General features: G+C 45.5%; 1 protein-coding gene across 3 annotated transcripts in view; it reads left to right on the forward strand.

Annotated features, from left to right (window-relative positions):
• dgkzb (diacylglycerol kinase, zeta b) overlaps window positions 1-19,484 on the forward strand; it is a 63,874-nt gene that overhangs the window by 11,272 nt on the left and 33,118 nt on the right. The window contains exons 1-14 of one of the 3 annotated variants that reach the window (XM_054733323.2): window positions 4,773-5,810; window positions 7,485-7,584; window positions 13,725-13,820; window positions 14,575-14,652; window positions 14,730-14,786; window positions 14,870-14,938; window positions 15,107-15,178; window positions 15,420-15,536; window positions 15,645-15,719; window positions 16,211-16,312; window positions 16,397-16,479; window positions 17,429-17,489; window positions 18,291-18,404; window positions 18,544-18,684. In XM_054733323.2, coding sequence (XP_054589298.2) covers window positions 4,867-5,810; window positions 7,485-7,584; window positions 13,725-13,820; window positions 14,575-14,652; window positions 14,730-14,786; window positions 14,870-14,938; window positions 15,107-15,178; window positions 15,420-15,536; window positions 15,645-15,719; window positions 16,211-16,312; window positions 16,397-16,479; window positions 17,429-17,489; window positions 18,291-18,404; window positions 18,544-18,684 — 2,109 coding nt within the window. In that variant the 5' untranslated portion in view covers window positions 4,773-4,866. Of the gene's footprint in view, window positions 1-4,772; window positions 5,811-7,484; window positions 7,585-13,724; window positions 13,821-14,574; window positions 14,653-14,729; window positions 14,787-14,869; window positions 14,939-15,106; window positions 15,179-15,419; window positions 15,537-15,644; window positions 15,720-16,210; window positions 16,313-16,396; window positions 16,480-17,428; window positions 17,490-18,290; window positions 18,405-18,543; window positions 18,685-19,484 lie in introns of those variants that run through there. The other 2 variants (XM_015965073.3, XM_015965075.3) reach the window with 2 other exon arrangements.

Raw genomic sequence — 19,484 nt, forward strand, 5'->3', positions numbered from 1 at the left:
ACATCTGTAATGTCAGTAACATCAGGAACATCATCAGGAACGCCGGTAACATCCGTAAAGTCGGTAACATAAGGAACATCAGGAACGTCAACATTTGTAATGTCAGTAACATCAGGATCATCAATATCAGGAACGTCAGTAACATCTGTAATGTCAGTAACATCAGGAATGTCAACATCAGGAATGTCAGTAACATCAGGAACATGTTCAGGAATGTCAGTAATATCTGTAATGTCAGTAACATCAGGATAATCAGGAACATCAGTAACATCTGTAATGTCAGTAACATCAGGAACGTCAACATCAGGAATGTCAGTAACATCTGTAATGTTCGTACAGATGCTAACCCTTCAAAACTTACTGAGAAACTCCTCCCAGAAAGATGAGATCTCACCCATTAAAGGGCTGCTCCCTTAATACCCACCCAGTTCTCAAGTCAGTCTATCAGAATGTCATGATCGACTCTATTGAGTGCTGCAGATAAATCTAAAAGCAGATGCAGCACAGCATCGCCTTCATCTGTAGCTCGGAAAATATTCAAAACCATCAACAAAGCAGTTTCCGTACTGTGATGGGTCCTGAACCCAGATTGAAACTCGTCCACAATGCCCCACCTATCGATAACAGTCATTAGCTGCTCACGTGCAATTTTCTCCAGAATCTGTGAAAAGAAGGGCAATTTAGAGAGAGGTCTATAATTAGCTAATGCTGAAGAGTCATGGCCAGATTTCTCTAGGAGGGCATTCACAACCATATGTTTGAATGAGCTAGGCTCAACAGGCTAGTATTCAGGTTATTTAAAATTGGCAGTCCCAGCAAATAAAGGACTTCCTTTAGAAGCCGAGGTGGTAGAATATCTTCTGGAGAACCAGATGGTCTCATGTCCTGTACCACTTTGTGCAAGTCAGCTAGAGAAATGGGGTTGAAAAGAGAATCAACAGCAGGAATCAAAACCTGAGGTCCGTGAAGAGGAAACAAACACCCGGTCTTAGCCAATTTAACCTTGTCCAGGAAGAAAGAAGCATGCCTATTCCAAAGCTGAAGGTTTGCTAACATTTAAAATACTATCAGTTGTTTCAACCAAAGTCCGGGGTTGACCAAAACTGACTCCGTGAGGGTGGCATGAGGCCCAACAGCCACAGGTGGAGGTTGTTCTCATAGCCCAGTATCTTCATAACTTATGAAGTTTAGGCCGAGAGTCTGCAGCATACGCTAAATAAACCACAATATCATCCACATGATGGGCTAATTCATGGTCAGATACCCCCAGAGTTTAGCGTTGACATGTGTTCTAGTGCACATGGGAGGGGGGGGGGGGACACATTCATGGCATCTGAACCAGAGTCTGGGTCAGTTTCACCACAGTAAGAAACCACACCCCCTTACTGCAGGTGCCTCACCTTGACGCCTGATGGAAAACAACTGTGAGGACATCACAGGTGGAGGTTGGGCCAGAGCTGGGGAAAGCCTGGATGTCTTTTGAATCCAGTAGGCAGGTGGCTGTCCTCCTATCAGAGGGACTTCATGAGAAGGTCCAGTCTCATCCAAGGCTCAGGAGGGCAGAGGTTCTGACCCAGTCTAGAACTCCTGAGTTTGACCTCATCTTTCTCTGGCACCAGAACATTTTCTCAGGAACATTTTCTAACTGACTTCTGAATCATTCAGCCAGAAAAGGCTCCCAACTCGAGGGATGATCCAGAGTTGATACCAAACCAGTTAAAACCGGACCTGTAGTCTAGAGATGGTTACCATGGAGACGTGTGTAAAGGTTTCACCTCAATCTGGTCTGAGCTAGATCTGTAACAGCTCTGATGTGGAACCCAGTCTGACCCAGGTTACTAGGTTTGAGATCAGAACCACCTCTGACCCCATTACAGTGTGTGTGTGTGTGTGTGTGTGTGTCCAGGGATTAGACAGAGCCGCTTCCTGAGCTATCTTTGTCACTCACTGGCCTGTTCCTATAAATATTCTGGCCCAGGAGGAGGATAACCCACCTGGCTTTACCACCAGGTGGCAGCACTGGAACATGACATCAGCGGTCAACTCAGCTGATACGTTCGGGGATCAGTTTCATGCCCAGAACTGGATGCAAGAATATGTCAGGATTAGTTTTGATCTCCAGATGTGCCCCAGATGTTCCACACCCCGTTTTCTCTCATAGCATTTATCTGGACCTGAGAGCTGTCCCTCTGTGCCCAGTACTCACTCACCATAGAACACTCCATGCAGGGATCAACCATGGAGATGGGGTGAGGACCTTGGACTGAGTTGAGAACAACTTCTCCTCCATGAGAGGAGCAAGCCAAAATCCTCCTGGGAGTTGACCCTAGACCTGAAGACCTAGACCTGGAACCAGGTGAAGATGAGGATTTTATCTGTTTTCATGACTTTGATCCTAAATCATCCAACCCAAGTGGTTCTGACCCAGGTGATCCTCTGATGTTTGGAACTGCAGAACGAGCTCAGATGGTGACGATAATCTTCTCAGGCAACACAATTAGGTCCAATTGGACCAGGAGCAGCTGATCTTTTAAGCTTCTTCCAGGTTTCAGATCAGTCTCTAATTTAAAGGACGGGCAGTCAAATCCACAACCTGACTCATGTGGTCCAGGAAGCTCCTTCTGGACCAGAAGAAGGAACCAGGGAAGGATCCTTTAACCAGAGCAGGCGGTTGGTCCCATGTTCAGAAGAAGCAGAAAGCTGACAACACAAACAAGAAGACCACAACCGAGAGGATAATGGCAATGGAACAGTCAGAACAGGAACCATCTTCAGGAGGACCAGGTTCCAGTGGGCTGAGCAGGTCCAAGCAGATGGACTTCCTGCTGGTTTCAGATCTCTAGCAGTTTGGGGGTTGGAACCTGAAACAGGTCTGGGATTGTCCTGGAAACCTTGATGGTTTCAGTTTGAGAGGATGGTCTCCATGGCGATGCTCAGATAGACAACATAATCAGACAAGTTCTGGACCAGGCTGAGCTGAGTGGGTTCGGAGTCTGGTAGGAACAAAGGTGTCCAGCAGAAGACAAAGATGAGTCAGAAAACGGCGTCCTGTCCCCATCTCTGGGTAATTGGATCCATAATGCAGCAGCTGATGGCCCTTGATGTGTTAATGAGGAGGTTCTGTTCATCAGAGCGGGTCCATTCATCTCAGGCCCTGGTGCTGAAGTGATCTGGGAAGAGAGAGAGAGGCCCTGGTGCTGAAGTGATCTGGGAAGGGAAGGGAGAGAGAGAGAGAGAGAGAGAGAGAGAGAGAGAGAGAGAGAGAGAGAGAGAGAGAGAGAGAGAGAGAGAGAGAGAGAGCCTCAGTGAGGATTTACCTTTCATCTCTACGACATCGCTGCTTCAGGTTGTATTCAGCTGAGATTCTGTTGTCGTTGTTGTTGTTGCTTTAAATTCAATCACAAACCTTTATTTAATCTGTTAGTTTCACACAGAACCAACTTTTATTTTTTGAGTCTGGATGAATGTTTGTCAGAAATCAGCTTGCGTTGCTGCTGAGTAGAGAGGCTTCCTACTCAGAACCGCGAATAGAGCAAAACCGGGCCTTGGGGTGACTTTTGGGCCGGTTTAGAAATCAGACGACAAACTCAAGAAAAGTTTATTCAAATTCTAAAATATTGGAGACAGCAGAAGTTTACGTGTGTGTGTGTGTGTGTGTGTGTGTGTGTGTGTGTGTGTGTGTGTGTGAGCATGAGTGTGTGTGCATGCATGTATGTGGGTGTGAATCTGAATGTGTGTGTGTGTGTGCTTGTGTGTGTGTGCATGCATGCGTGTGGGTGTGAATCTGAATGTGTGTGTGTGTGTGTCTTGCCCAAGGACACAGTGCCTGACACCCTGGGTTTGAACCAGCAACCCACTGATGACAGAGTGAAGACCTATAACAGTTGTCTCCCTAAAGCCTGGGTAATCCTCTAAACTAGTTCTGCTCCAGAACCACCTGAGACCGGGTCCAGCACACCTGGGTTGTTCTGGGAGGTCTGGTTGTGTTCTGTAAGGTGTTAAAGCAGAACGTAAACAGGAAGTGAACAGCTTGTTCTCCTGGTTTTTCATGAATTGTAAAGTTTCTTGAAAAAATCCTGAACAGATCCGGGTCAGAACCGGGACTGAGTCACCTGCCGAAAATTAAGTAGACATGTGAGTTGGGTTCTAAATCCATCTGACAGCTGACACGGTGTTGGAAGGCAGCAGGTGTCTGAGTACTGTTGTTGTTGCTGGTCGATGACCGCTTCCTGTTGTCACAGTGCTTCTGCTGCCACACTTCCTGTTGGCGATCAATAATTCATGTTGCCTTGGTCCTAGCAGCTTAAACGAATCAGATGTCACGGTACCAGAAGACGGTCCTCACTCCGTCACAAGAGACAAACCCACCAATGGTTCTGAGAGCCAGAAGTTCTGTTTCCTAAATGGGTTCTCGCCTGCAGGAAGTGGGAAAGCAGAAATGGGTTCAGTCCAACCCAGTGTGTGAGTTCTGCTGTTTAAACCCAGAGAGTGGTTCTGGTGGTCCACGTATCCAGCTGGTTCTGGTCTCAGCTCTGGTGACTTCCTCAGAGGTTCTGATGGAAGTGTGTGTGTGTGTGTGTGTGTGTGTGTGTGTGTGTGTGTGTGTGTGTGTGTGTGTGTGTGTGTGTGTGTGTGTGTGTGTGTGTGTGTGACAGAAAAACCTACAATGGTCACTGAAATAACCTGAATTTGACAAAAGTTCTAATAAAATTTCAGCCGCTCTTCAATGGAATTATATAAAAAAAACTCGTACTTGTAAAACTGAGCTTGTGACCTTTGAACCTTTTAGGCTAACGGATTTCTGCTCCAACAGCACAGAAGAACCTTCCACAGTCCGGGTCGTTTGGATTTGCCTCTGAAACCAACATGGAAACGTTTTTCTGTCGTCACTTTAAGAGGAAGGAAGCAGCGCTGCAGGGGGAGATGGACGCCCCCACCCGCCGCCAGCGGAGGCCCAGCGTTGCTGTCCCTACCAGCAAGGCTCGTCGGAGGTCCAGCGCTGGTCTTCCTTCCTCTGCTTTGACCCAGCGGCGCCGCTCTAGCATCCAGATTCATCCAGGGCTTCCCTGTGCTGGCGGCGGTGACCTGGCGACAACGCCTCATCACGGCAGGGTGAGACCTGTCCGCAGGCGCTCCAGCACCACCACCCCCTCCCTGAACCCGAGGTTTGCTGTGCAGCGCAGGAAGGTGAGGAAGCTGCAGACCATCGACACCCATCTGCTGGGTCCGTCCATGCTGCTCGCCAGCCTGATCCGGATGGCTGAGGAGGAGGAGGGTGAAGGTGCGCTGGGGCCGGGGTTATCGACTGGAGAGCAGCAAGTGGAAGTTAGAGGCGGGGCTAATAATGAGGGATCATTTTCATGCTCCAGCAGCCTCCTATACGACAGAGGTGAAGACAGTGACAATTACTCCCCCAACAGCAGCCAATCGGAAAGCAGCCAGCTGTCTGAGGCAGAGCAACTGCCAGAAGAAGAGACTGACTCTTCCCGATTCCTTGCCTATCCAGCCTCCATCCCCTCCTCCGTCTGCTCCTTGCAGGTGCTAAGGAACCCGCCCCAGGTTGTCTCTCAGTCACGGCCCCTGCTCCGGGCCCCTCGCTGCCTCCGCAGGAACTCCTCCTGCCATCAAGCCTCCAGTCAGATGAAGAGGAGGAAGATCTCCACCATCTCCAAAGCCGGGAGCCCATGGCCAGGGAGGGGCCGCAAGCACTCTGTGTACTACCTCCATCATCCAGCCTTCTACAGGGGCCATGGGGCCCTCAGCCCCCTGGGGGCCCATGGCTATGAAACCAGCTTGAGTGCTCTCCTGCTGTATGTAGTCCCACTGCTGCTCGTCTCACTCAGTCCACGGGTCAGAACATGTGGTTCTGGTTCTAATGAAGCATCAGCAGGGTGTCATCGTCTGAAAAATAACCATAAAACACACGAAGGTTCTTTACATGTTCCCTTTAAACAATCAGGCTCCGCCTACTGTTCCACATCTAGAAACAGATTTTGATTGGATGTTCAGGCTTAGAGGATGAAAGTTGATTTTTTTCAATTTGAATTAAAGAAAGAACAAAACGTAAATTTGTTTTAACGTCAAAATTTATTAATATTTTTTCATGATTATCTTCATAATCATTTATATAATAGTCATTTCTTTGTTATGACAATTATTATAAATAACTTAATATTCTTTTCATTATTATATTTTTTATTTATAATATTATTGTCATGACTTTATTATTATTTTTATTGTCATTATTTTATTATTATTAATCATTTCATTTATTCATTTATGGAGCACCTTCCACGACCTTTAGCAGACGCCCAAGGTGCCGAGCACAACAGTACAAAGCAATCGAAAAATAAACACAACCAAAAGATTAGCCTCTGTCGGTGCGCCCCAAGGCAGCTGTGGCTACATCGTAGCTCATCACCATCAGTGTGTGAATGGATGAATGATACACTGTACGGTAAAGCGCTTTGGAGTCCTTACTCTGAGAGGCGCTATACAAGTGTGGGTCATTTATCATTTACAAATAAATAAAAACAGTAAAAACGGCATAAAAACAGGTAAAACACAACAATTAAAACCAAGACAAAATTACAGAGCCTAGTGGTGAAAATGCCTGGACATAATAATGGGCCTTCAGACGTGGCTTTAAACATCTGAAAGGAAGGTGCCAGCCTAACAGTCAAAGGTAGACTGTTCCACAAAGTTGCAGCAAGGACTGCAAAAGCACGATCTCCCCTCGACTTGCATCTGGATTGAGGGACCACCAATAATACGTGGTCACCAGAGAGAAGAGAGCGGGTGGGAACGAGCCTTTGCAGAAGTGCTGATAAACTCTGGTCCTCTGCGTCTGAGTCAGGTGTCTGACTAGCTGAGCTATCCATTTGACATTTGAATGTTAATACTCTTCAGAACCCGATGGAGCAGAGCGGAGTTTGTGCTCCACCCACTGGGGTTGTGACATCACCCTGTTAGTTTTAGGCTGCTTTTTTTCCATCTTCTGCTGATTCACAGCGGTTTGAATGCAGAAATACTCAGAAATACAATTTTGAGCTTAAATTTCTTTAGATGTGACCTGTAGCATAAGAAAAATGTCTCAAGAATATGTCAAAAACACGATTTCGTAAGCGTGGGTCTTTTAAATATGATCTCGTGTTTTCTTCATACCACAAACTCAGCTTATCCATATCAACACGTTTGAATTTTCCTCGTTTATTTTGTGCAAAATCATCTAAAAAGGATCAAAACTAAAGACCTTTAGATAAAACATCAGATTATTTAATAAAAAAAACTTAAACTCTCAAACTTTAAATTTGAATAAGAACAAAGCTGCAGGTTTTAATCATGGAAGCAGATTCATTTAGTTATGAACAAACTCTAAAGCCAAACTGGACCGCTTACATTTAACCTGATTGTTTTGTGTTAAATTAGATTTTTTACAATAACTGACAGAATTAAATGTTTAAGATGTTTTTTTCTCTTTGCAGGAAAGCGATCACCAAGTCGAGTCTTCAGAACATTCAGCCCAACATGTCTACATTGGGACAGACGGACCTGCTGCAGCCCAACAGTAACATCGACTGGACTGTAAGTAACCAGCAGAAGTTACAGACGTTTTCCCAGCAGAGTTCTATAAAGAATTCTGGATCATTCTGGCTCCAACATTCTTCAGAATGGTGAGGGAAATCTGAGAGAGCGGCAGATTACAGCCAAACATGAATTCAGCCAATATTAGTCTTGTTAAAACCAGGCAAAGACCCTGCATTTCCTTCCATTTATCGCCCAATTTCCCATATTAATATTGATCTCAAAATAATTTGTAAAGCCCTGGCAAAAAGATTAGAGAGGGTAACCCCTTTCATAAAACACCCTGACCAAACTGGTTTCATTAAGGGTAGACAGTCATCCACAAACTCACGTAGATTACTTAATTTGATAGATTTCTCTTGCAGTAGAAACATAGAAACTAGTATATTATCTCTAGATGCAGAAAAGGCTTTTGATGGGGTTAACTGGAAGGTCTTATTTGCAACTTTACATAAATTTGGTTTAGGAACTTCTTCATAAACTGGCTACAAACATTATACAGTTCGCCAACTGCATGTGTCAGGACAAACGACCAAATATCAGCTAGCTTCTGTCTTCAGCGGGGGACCAGGCAGGGATGCCCACTCTCCCCCTCACAGTTTGCTATATTTATCAAACCACTAGCAGCAGCAATCAGCCAAACAACAGGTATTAATGGCATAAAGTGTAAGAACATAGACCATAAAATCAATCTTTATGCAGATGATGTTACTTTTTCTCCAGAATTCTCAGTCCTCTCTCTCAAGCAATAGAACTGATAAACTCTTTTTCAACAGTTTCAGATTACTCTATAAACTAGTTAAAATCAACAGTTCTACCATTCAAGTTCTCTTTTGTCAATTTGCTTAATACACAATTGGAGTCAGGGAATATCACATACCTGGGAATGAATGTCTCTCCCAAGTTGGCAGATCTAACCAAACTAAACTACATCCCACTTTTAAAGAAAGTGGAAGATGATCTTGCAAGAGGGAAATCCTTACCGATATCACTCATGGGGAGGGTTGCTACAATTAAAATGATGGTCTTACCCAGAATAAATTACTTTTTTTCAATGATCCAAACAAACCACCAGCTGACTGTTAAAGATCTCTGGACTCCTTAATCACTAAATTCCTTTGGCAGGATAAAACTCCACGAATTAGCCTAAAAACGCTTCAGAAGACCAAAGACCGAGGAGGACTGGATCTACCCAACTTTTATCATTATTTCTTAGCAAACAGGCCGCAATATATACCAAGATGGTTGCAACATAAACCTCTACATCTAGTGCTGTCCTGGTTAGCTTTAGAACAGACACTTTGCAATACGATAGAGCTTTCAGACTTACCATTTATTAGCTCAAGCATAAGAAAACATGAAGGCTTCAAAAGTATTAGTATCAGCACCTCTCTGACAGCATGGTGGGAGTATCTAAAAATGACAGTCTTCACTAAAACCATGCAGACACACACCTATCTGGAATAATCCTGATATTTTGCTAAGTAACAAAATGATTAAACTTCCAGACTGAAAAAGTAAAAGAATCCTATACCTGGAACACATATGAAGGATTGGACTTCATCCCATTTAATAGAATAGTCTCCCAATTTGGGATAGATAAGAATAGCATTTTAGAATAACACCCAATTAAATCTGCAGTTAAACAAAAATTTAAGCTTAATAAAGTAGAATTGTAAACACCACCAAGGGTATTAGACTTCTATAATCTCAAACCCCGCAAACTACTGTCTAAAGTTTATAAGACACTGTCCAAAATAGACGATAGAATAGCAATCCCTATTGAAAAATGAAAGGTGTCTCTATCAGTCAGCTTTGACCAGAACTTCTGGTCCCAAACTTGCTTAAAAACTTTTAAAATGATCAGACACTCCAATTTACAATTAATTCAGTAAAAATTCTGTACAGAGTACACTATACAGGATGGGGTTCAAGATGGGGTTTGTGTCATCTGACACCTGTACACACTGCACAAACAACATTCCTGACAATTACATCCACACACTGTGGTCCTGTCCACCTGTCCAGGAATTTTGGGAAAGAATATGTGAAGACCTGTCAAAGTGTCTGAAAGTTCATATCCCAACTTCCCCCTCTTTGTTTACTGGGAAACCTGGGCGATGTCCAGATTGAGACACCTTTGGTTTACGTGTTCTGACTGCCACATGCATCGCTAAGAAAACTGTCCTCATGAATTGGAAAAACAGAGATACTCTTTGCATTAACCAGTTTATTAGATCATATTATACTTGAGACAGCCTCTGCTTTCATTTCAAGTCAATCTCTCTGGGCTCCTTTGATCGGTTCCATCACATGGTGATGATAGGCCGGTCATTGATATTGTCCTGCGGGATGATGTGGGTGATGGGGTGGAGGGTCTGAGTTTGGAGTATCCGGACATTCCCTGGAGGTGGGTTCGCTGTCGGTGTCTGGGACTGGGGGGCTGTTGCCCCCCTCTGGAGGTGCTTGGGTTGCCTTGGGTGGTGGACTACTGGCGGTTGTGAGTGGGGCCCCTTGAGGGGTCTCGGCCGCAGCCATGTGTTGCTGCCTGGCGGCTGCATTGCCCCTGGATAGGTCTGGGTGGGGGCCTGGGGGCTCGGGGTGTGGGGGCAGCAGGCCCCGTGTGGGGATCTGGGCGGGGACTTGGGGATGAGATCCTGACTCGTAATCTGCCGTGAAGAAGGCAGGAACAAGCGGCAGTGCATGACCCAGGCTCAAGGGCCTCAGGTGGACCTTGGCTCCTCCGGAATAACAACAACTCTGTCTGGGGGGAGGGGCATGTCCAGGAGGGGGAGGACCCAACCTTACCTGGATGTCTCATGTCTTAAATATTCTGGAAGTTGTGCAAATGCAGGGATGGGAGTAGATATTCTGCTCGGGTGGGGCTGGGTTGGTGACCTCGGACTCTGTGGGGCTCTGTGGTGCTGCTACTTTGAGCCCTGGTGAGATGGGCTGGGGTCTCCATGACCTGGGAGGAATTTTGGGAACGGAGGTGCCTATTGGGGTCAGTGGGGGGAGCTGGCTCCCTGGAGGGCTTAGGCCAACCAGCCATTCCTCCCCATGCCTTTTTCTCCTCCTGCTCCTTCATATCATAACACAATCATGCACATAGGACCTTGGGGGGTGTGCAAGTCGGGGTGCGGGTATGGATCCCATTTCCGCATTCCTGTGGCAGCCTGCCCCCCAAATTTATTCGCACCTTAAACACTTCCACCAATGACATTCTACGCAAATGCACACTTAGGGCCTTGGGAGTGAGCACACTCAAAGGCATTTGGCAAGAGGATCTTTCAGCCTCATCCAGAGAGCCGGTTCCCACTTCCAATTTTAAACTGCACTTAGAGGCACAGAGGGCTGTTGGGGGAAGTGGGGTTGTGTGGTTGCATCAGCTGGCGTAGGCCATACGATGCCTGCACTGCCCTCTCATCACAGCCATGGAATACACCTCATCAACTTGCACCAACAGTATATTGGAGCAGGCGGAGAGAGACTAGAGGTCTTGGCGCACCTCTGTTGTCGCTTGGCTTCCCAGGCTGGAGGCTTGGAGGGGGAGCTGGTAGTCTGGTTGGGGTCTGGGGTGGTGGGATGCTTTGCTCAGCATTGGGCAGGGGTGCCTGCTCATCATCACCCCAGCAGAAAGGGGCGAACTCTGGGAACTGGTGATGGTTGTACCCATTGTGCAGCAGTAACGGGACCAAAGTGAATAGGGTGTGTATGGGGAGCGTGAGTGGGTGTCTAATGTTCATTTTTGTAAGTCTTAGTTTGTATGTGTATGTGTGAGCATGAGGGAGGGAGTGTGTGACTGTGTCTGTGTATGGCTGTGTAAGTCAGGTGGGGTCTTGGACTCCTCCCCTCTCCTCTGACTTTTTGTGCTACTATACATCTTTGCCTACCCTTCCCCTGCCACATTTGGTGTGGAGTGTGGTGCCTTGGTCTGTCTGAGTGTTCGCTGCTCCCGGGTCAGGCAGTTTAAGATTTTTGGAGTCTGCCTGATTGATTCCGGTGGCTGCCTGGTGGGATCTGAGTCCCTGGGCTCTGTTGGATCCCCGGCGGGGCTGGTCGCCCCTGGGTCCGGGGTTGCTGGGTTCTGGGCTCGGCCGGCTTGGGGGTGGGAGGCTGCAGATGGGCCTGTGGGCTTGCCGCTGATATCTCCCGGGACTCTGTTGGCTGTGGCCCCTCGGGGCAATCCTCTGCGCCTCTCGAGAGGGGGCTGGGGCTTTTCTGGTTACAGTCTCCCTGGGGTCCCTGCGCTCTGGGACAGCTCCTGGATCTCTGGGACTTGGAGCTCCCTCCATCCCCTACACATATTTGGGGGGCAGATCTGTGGGCCCTCACACTCTCTATTGGACGCTCCTATAGAGAAACCTTACATTTACAAGCGTGTGTACACACACAGGTGCTCACATGGTGCTCTCATAAGTATGGACTTGGGCATTTTCAACACATGTCTTAAGGCTGTGGTTGGCACTTAGTGCACTGTGATTTATTATCGTGTGATTGTTCAATAAAACTATGTTGATTTTATATTTCCTCATCAGGTTGACGCAGTGATAGCTTGCTCTTGTTGCATTGTGTGTATTTTTTCTCTTTCTGCAGGTCTAGAAGCAGACTGTTGTTCATCATTGATTGTTTATTTTTGTGGAACCCCCCCCCCCCCCCCCCCCCTCTCTTCCTTTCTTTTTCACCTCTGTCTCCGTGTCTGGTCAAAATTATAAATCAAAAAACAATGACAATAAAGTTTTAAGTATCAGGCGTGACATTAAAGCAGAAGCTTTGATGCTCCACCTGAGAGTAAATCTGTAAGGCTTGTCACCAGCATTCAGACATTAATTCTGTTTGCTTCACAGCCAGAAAGGACATGGGAAAAAATAAAGTAACCAGCAGAGCCACCAGTATCAGGTCATCAAACACTGGGAGGAAGGTGGTTGGATGGGGGGTAGGAAGTGGATCGGGGTGATATTTCTGATTTTATTCTCAAAGAATGCAAGAAAGTTGTTACAGTCAGACCTTAAGTAAACTGGCATGAGAGGGGTGTGAGGAGAAACAATCTGATTGTCAAACAGGACTTTAGAGTTATTTTTGTTTACGGCAGTCAGCTGAGCAAAGTAAGTGGCCCTGGAATTTTTCACTGTCTCATTCAGAGATGTTATCAGTTCTTTAAAGTGCAGCCTTTGACTTTCTAATCTAGTTGACTTCCAACATCTCTCGGCTATGTGGCATGTCCTTGACCTGAGACTTGAAATGTTTTGATTAATCCAAGGACTTTTCCTCTTGTTGGATAAAATTATCAGCTTAACAGGTGCTACTATATCTAAGATGCTGCATCATTGTTTATCCAATGACTGGCTGAACAAGATCATCACCCTGAACTGAGTTGCTGTCAAATCTAGAAAATCCATCCACTGCTGACTGATTAATGATATGTCTAATTGATTTAGTTCGTGAGTGAGAGATCAGTGATAGATTGGACAGAAAATGCAGCTGTGGTCCCTCACATGAACCTCTTCAACATGTAAATGATTCATGTTTAGTCCCAAAGAGAAAACAAGATCTAGAGTGTGTCTCATTTAGTGTGTGGGGCCTGAAACGTGCTGCTCTAAGTTAAAAGACAGTGATAGACATGAACAAGTCAGATCATTAATGTGGAAGTTAAAGTCACCAATGATTAAAACTGTTTCTAGTCTGATCATTGATGATAGAAAATCTGCTAATTCAGAGAGAAAAGGGCCAGCTGGACCGGGAGGTCGGTAGATTAAAATACAGTGAAATACATTTTGTAACCCTACTTTGATGACCTGTCATTCAATAGTAAAAGGGCCATTTTCCACCAAATTACAGACATGTTTGTCCATAAAGACCACAACAAGACCTCCACCACAACGTGATGGGTGTGGTGTGGTAAACACAGAGCTATTGGTGGACATATTTCATTAAAATGTACAAAGTCTCCATCTTGCTACCACGTCTCCATAAGAAATAAATAGTCCAACTTTTCTCTGGTGAACAGCTCATTTAAAATAAAGGATTTGTTTGAAATGGAGCGGGCATTTAACAGGGCACACTGAACGGAGTCCTGGAGAACATTTGTCTTCCTAACCTGTTCACAGACGGTTGTGTAGTTATGGTGTTGTGTGTTGCAGGAGAGTGCTCAGTATGGAGAACACATCTGGTTTGAGGCCAGCGTTTCTGGAGACTTCTGTTATGTTGGAGAACAGTTCTGTGTGGCCAAATTGCTGGTAGGACACACACACGCCCACACACACGCACGCACGCATGCACACACACACCATCCACCAATCCATCATCCATCCAATTAGGTGCCTCAGCGAGGAGGGTATCGCTGCAGACCTGGAGACTGCAGATTCAGGCTTGTACTGTTTTTGAGGCCCACTGTTTGCTAGCATTCCAAGATGGAGTAAGTATAGAATGTGGAGAACAGTATTTGTTTAATTAGTAAGGAGGAAGAAAACAAAAAATAAAATGGACCATCCAAAGGACCAATAATAATGCAGCTGGGCTTTAAATAAAGTTTTACTTTAATAAAATGTATTCAGTTCATCATTGCAAAGTTCCACGTCATTCTGCATTGAATTAATGAGCCATATGTATTTTGGTCCATCGAAATGTTACGAGGTGGTTGATCTAAGGATGTCCAGAACCAGGAAAATTGGAAGAAGTTTTTTTTTTGTTTCTACAAACTACTTCAATTAAATAAATATGATAAAAGTTTTTATTATTTAAAGTTACTCAGTAGTTTTCAAATTTGTATTCTGAGAACTACTTCACTGAAGCTTTAACAACGAATAAACTTTTTAATAAGCTTCACTGACAATTACATACTTTTATATGTAACTATTTAACAGCAGAATCTTGAATCTGCAGCAGGCCTGAATCTGCGGTCTCTGGGTCTGCAGCGATATACTATTGGCCGCAGCACAGAAACACTCAAGTGTGTGTGTGTGTGTGTGTGTGTGTGTGTGTGTGATGCAGCAAAAGTCCGTATCGAGGATGAAGTGTGCTGGCTGTAAAATCTCTGTGCACGTGATGTGCATGGATCAGTTGGAGAAGGTAAAACCCATCTGGATTAAGCTCTTTAATCTGACCAGTTTCTGCGGCCCCACTCACCTCTTCTCTTCTCGGTTCAGATTAACTTCAGATGCAAACCGACCTTCAGGGAACCGGCATCCCGCGCTGTCCGAGAGGTCAGAAGTCACACCAGAATCTAGGTCTGGGTCAGTTTTAGGTTTCAGAACCATTCATATTCAGAACTTCTTTCTGTTTCTAGGCCAACGTGGTTCGACACCACTGGGTCCACCGCAGACGCCAAACTGGAAAGTGTCGGCAGTGTGGGAAGGTGGGTCCAGGTCCTGGAAGGTCAGAACCTTCTCAGAACCAGATCTGACTCATAAAAAATCTGAAACAGAGCAAAAGTATGGATTTGGTTACTGGCAGAATGTTTCTTATTTCTGTAACGGAACGGGTTCTGGTTCTGATTCCAACCGGGTCTCCATCGGGTCAACAGGGCTTCCAGCAGAAGTTTTCGTTTCACAGCAAAGAGATTGTTGCCATCAGCTGTTCTTGGTGCAAACAGGCGGTGAGTTCACCCCCCCCACCCCTCCTGGTACTGGTGTTTGGTTCTGGTTTGGGTGAATGACTCACAGGGTTAGCGTGTTGTAATTAGCCACGTTGCGCTAACAGAATCAGCTGTTTGAAACCATTTTGTCTTTAGTGTTTGAATCTGACGGCAGATTTATGATTATTAGTTTTTATTGTCTTGTGTCCTTTCTCCTGTGTCCTCCTGTCCACCATGATGGACAAACTGTCCTGGGTTCCAGTACCACAACAAGGTAGCATGTTTCATGCTGCAGCAGATAGAAGAATGTTGCTCTATGGGGGCTCACGCCACAGTCATCGTCCCGCCCACTTGGATAATCAGGGTCCGCCGACCGCAGGTACACACACACACACACACACACACACACACACACACACACACACACACACACACACACACACAACAGGGTTCTAGTCCCTGATCACCATTTGTCTTGTTTCTACAGACGTCCCTGAAGTCCAGCAAGAAGAAGAAACGGACGTTGCTGAAGAGCAACAAGTTGAGCAAGAAAGGAACTGAGGTTAGAACATGCGCGCGCACACACACACACACACACACACACACACACACACACACACACACACACACACACACACACAGGGCAATAAATCAAAAATGCATCGTCTGACTCTTATCGAGATCATTTTTCCCACGTCAATAAGTTTATTAAATAAAAAATGAAAGATGTGTGTAGGTTGGCAGCGTTCATAACCCTTTAAGAAGCTGTACCACCTTGAGTCATGTAAAAAAGTGACTTGGTGTAATACGCGTGACAGCCCATCTAGTGGACAACTTTTGTTTCTGCACATACCTGTAGTTATCGTCCATTTATCGTTATCGAGGTGATATCCTCAATAAATGGTGATATTGATTTAAGGCCATACCGCCCAGCCCTACTCACACTCACCGAGACAGAACCAACTCTTGTTCGTCCATTGTGGAGGTATTATTCCTGGAGATGCTACAGAAAGTTGTTTCAGCTAACTTCATGTCCCTTTTGTCATCTCTTAGCTCCAAGATGGCCGCTGGAAGCCCTTCCTGGTCAAGCCCCTCCCCTCGCAGCTAATGAAGCCTCTGCTGGTGTTTGTTAATCCTAAAAGCGGCGGGAACCAGGTGATTCCTCTCAGCACTGATCTACAGGGTCCCCCCACCCACACACTACACTAAATGAGATTAAATAAAAATTTTATCTTTAAGGGGTCAAAGGTCATCCAGTCTTTCATGTGGTACCTGAATCCCCGGCAGGTGTTTGACCTGACAAAAGGAGGACCCAGAGAGGGGTAAGGACCAGCCTCCTCCTGGGTCTGATCTAGACCTGTTCCAGGGTCCTGTTCCAGGACGCGTCATTTGGAATTCTAGGATGTCCAAGGAAGTTCTCGCCTCTGATTGGCTGGAAGGGCTCTCCTACGATTGGCTATTTCATGTAAGAGGAAACAGCAGGTTTTTATGTTTACAGCCAGATCTTGAGGAGTGTTTTGAAGGAAATGTGAACTCATCGCTATAATAAACATTGTTTCCTGTTTAGCAACAAACCCGTTTCAGTTTTTTTCATAAAGAACCTGAAAAAAGTTCAAATGTGAACTTGTAATAAATCTTTTTATCTGTTTGCTCTATTGAGGTTATCTGATTACTTACCTTGTCTTCACTTCAATAGGTTAAGGCTGTTTACAAGTTAGAGCACATCTCTCATCAGATTAAATGTGGATCATTTAATCTAAATAGAATTTAAAGCTGATAATTTTTCACGTTTTCATTATTCTACAGAAGAAACAGACCTGCTGCACACAGCTGGGCAGAATAGGGCAGTTTTATTGAAGTTCATACCCAGGTAGGGACATGTTTATCCTATGTACTCTAATGCTTGAGAGCCAAGAGATGTAAAGTAAGTCTCACAGTTTGATAAATGCAACAAGATTATAAATTTACATTTTACGTTTTTCAGTTTTTTATGAAACAAATTGTTTTACAAAACAGGACAGAATGGCTTTTATAACGCTAAGTTCACATTTTCTTTACAAAACTCCCCAAAACAGCTTTCTGCTGGGGGTGGGAGGCTAGGCTACTCTTAGCGAGGGAAGATGGTTTTCTGCTAAATGAAATAGCCGATCGTAGTGGATCCCTTCTAGCCAATCAAGAGGCAAGAAAGGTGGGATCTTCCTTGGACATCCTACAATTCCAAATGATGCAACCTGGATCAGTGTTCACGTCTGACCCATGTGCTTCCTACAGGCTGGAACTGTACTCAAAGGTTCCCAACCTGCGGATTGTGGCCTGCGGTGGCGATGGCACGGTGAGTCCAAAACCTCTCATGGACACCCAACACTGACTGCTGGAGCCTGCACTGACCTGGGTCTAGGAAAAGTTTAATTTAGAGGAGTGTTAAGTTGGGCCAGCATCGCCCCCTGGTGGCTGGGTGACCCATATAAGCCTTTGAGTAGTGATGGGCTTAAGGGCTTGTTTGAAGCTTAAGGGCTTGTTTGAAGCCAAATGGTCAGTTCCCACCACCGCCATCTTGGCTGTTTAACTCATGTTTTGTATTCGTACCACAAAATACAAAAATGGGAAAAGAGGTGAAACTGAGAGTGGAGCTGTGAGCAAATGATTGACAACCATCAAATTCTGAACCGATGTAGCTATGAGCTAACTAAGCTAACCCAAAGCTAACACTGAGCTAGAAGCAAACACAGGTAGCTACAAGCTAACTATGCTAACCCAAAGGTAACACGGAGCTAGAAGCAAACACAGGTAGCTACAAGCTAACTATGCTAACCCAAAGCTAAATGGCTGAACATTGATTAATGTGAGGCCGTAGTTGAGGTCTTTACCGGAGCTAGCCACCAACGCTACCTCTGACGCTTATGCTACCTCTGAATCAAATCTAATAATTCATGATTTCAAGCATTTAGTTACACCTAAACAGAAGAGTTACGCATTAATTCACCCCCTCAGTTGTCATGACTGTTGATCCAACAACCCTTCGATTACAGGAGTACTTCCTGAGCTACTGCCTGGTTATTTCATCTTTGATCTTCTGAGTTTGATTTTCAGAACCGATTGATATCAATGAGCCCGATGTGTTTGATCCCTTCAGGTGGGCTGGATTCTGTCTGTGTTGGACCAGCTGAAGCTCTGCCCCCAGCCCCCAGTGGCCATTCTTCCCCTGGGAACAGGCAATGACCTGGCCAGGACCTTGAATTGGGGAGGGGTGAGTCCTGCTGGTCCAGGTTCAGGTTTTGGTCTAAAGGAGACCTCAGATCTCCTGTTGGGTTTTGGTCAGAACCAGAACAACCCATCGGAGAGTAGATAATTTAGAAACATATTTACGGCCTGTGCCTGTGTTTCAGGGCTACACCGATGAACCAATCACAAAGATCCTGTCCCATGTGGAGGATGGGAACGTGGTCCAACTAGATCGATGGAACCTGAAGGTTGAGGCCAACCTGGAGGCCCAGCCCGAGGACAGAGACGAGCAGCAGACAACCAAGGTCTGTTTCACTTTGTACTTTAACTCTCTGAAGTCAGTCCACACGTCGGCGCTTGACGGCGAGCTGGTTGTGTTACACCCGTTATTATGCAACCAGGAAACCACTTAACGTCATGATTCTAGTTTGCTGACAAAGGGGGCTTAAAAAAAAAGTTGTGATTTAATATGTTTATCCAAGCCATTTAAGGTAAATGCCTCATGCCAAGATGAAGGTGCTTTTGCACATTTGATCTGTGGCAGATGCAGAGCGAAATCCTGCCAACGGAGCTCTCTGATTCCACCAGCTCTCGCTGCTTTTTACTGTAAGCTAGGACTCGGGAAGAAAAACAAGACCAAGCTCACCCTGTAAGCTGGGATACAAGTCACAGTCAGGAAATAGGTGCAGGCAGGGAAACCTTTCTGCTTCAGTGGGTGTGCTCGATGCTGCTTCCAGGTGGACAAAGTCAGAAAGGACACCCACCAGATTTGGAAACCCTCTGATGTTCCCCTTAGCTTATTTTGAGGCTTGGCACATAGAAACTATGGCTTTTGGTCGTGACACCTTTCTTGTAAATGTAGCGTACCAAATAGCCAGGTTTTCCATCAAAAAGGACCAGAAGTTAACTTTTAGCTTACAGACCAAACCTCTTCATACAGGTCAATCTGACACTGTGGTGCCGATATGACGTCTATCAACTTCAGCCATTGTTCTGCATTTGCCACGAGTCCTCAAGGCTGCAAGAGATGCAGGACCTCTTATCTATCCTCTCTGAATAAAGTTCATCTTTCCTGGCTCATAGAGGACTTTATAATTTTAAAAGT

This window comes from Nothobranchius furzeri, chromosome 4, assembly GCF_043380555.1.
Source record: "Nothobranchius furzeri strain GRZ-AD chromosome 4, NfurGRZ-RIMD1, whole genome shotgun sequence".
In the NCBI taxonomy this organism is placed as follows: domain Eukaryota; kingdom Metazoa; phylum Chordata; class Actinopteri; order Cyprinodontiformes; family Nothobranchiidae; genus Nothobranchius; species Nothobranchius furzeri.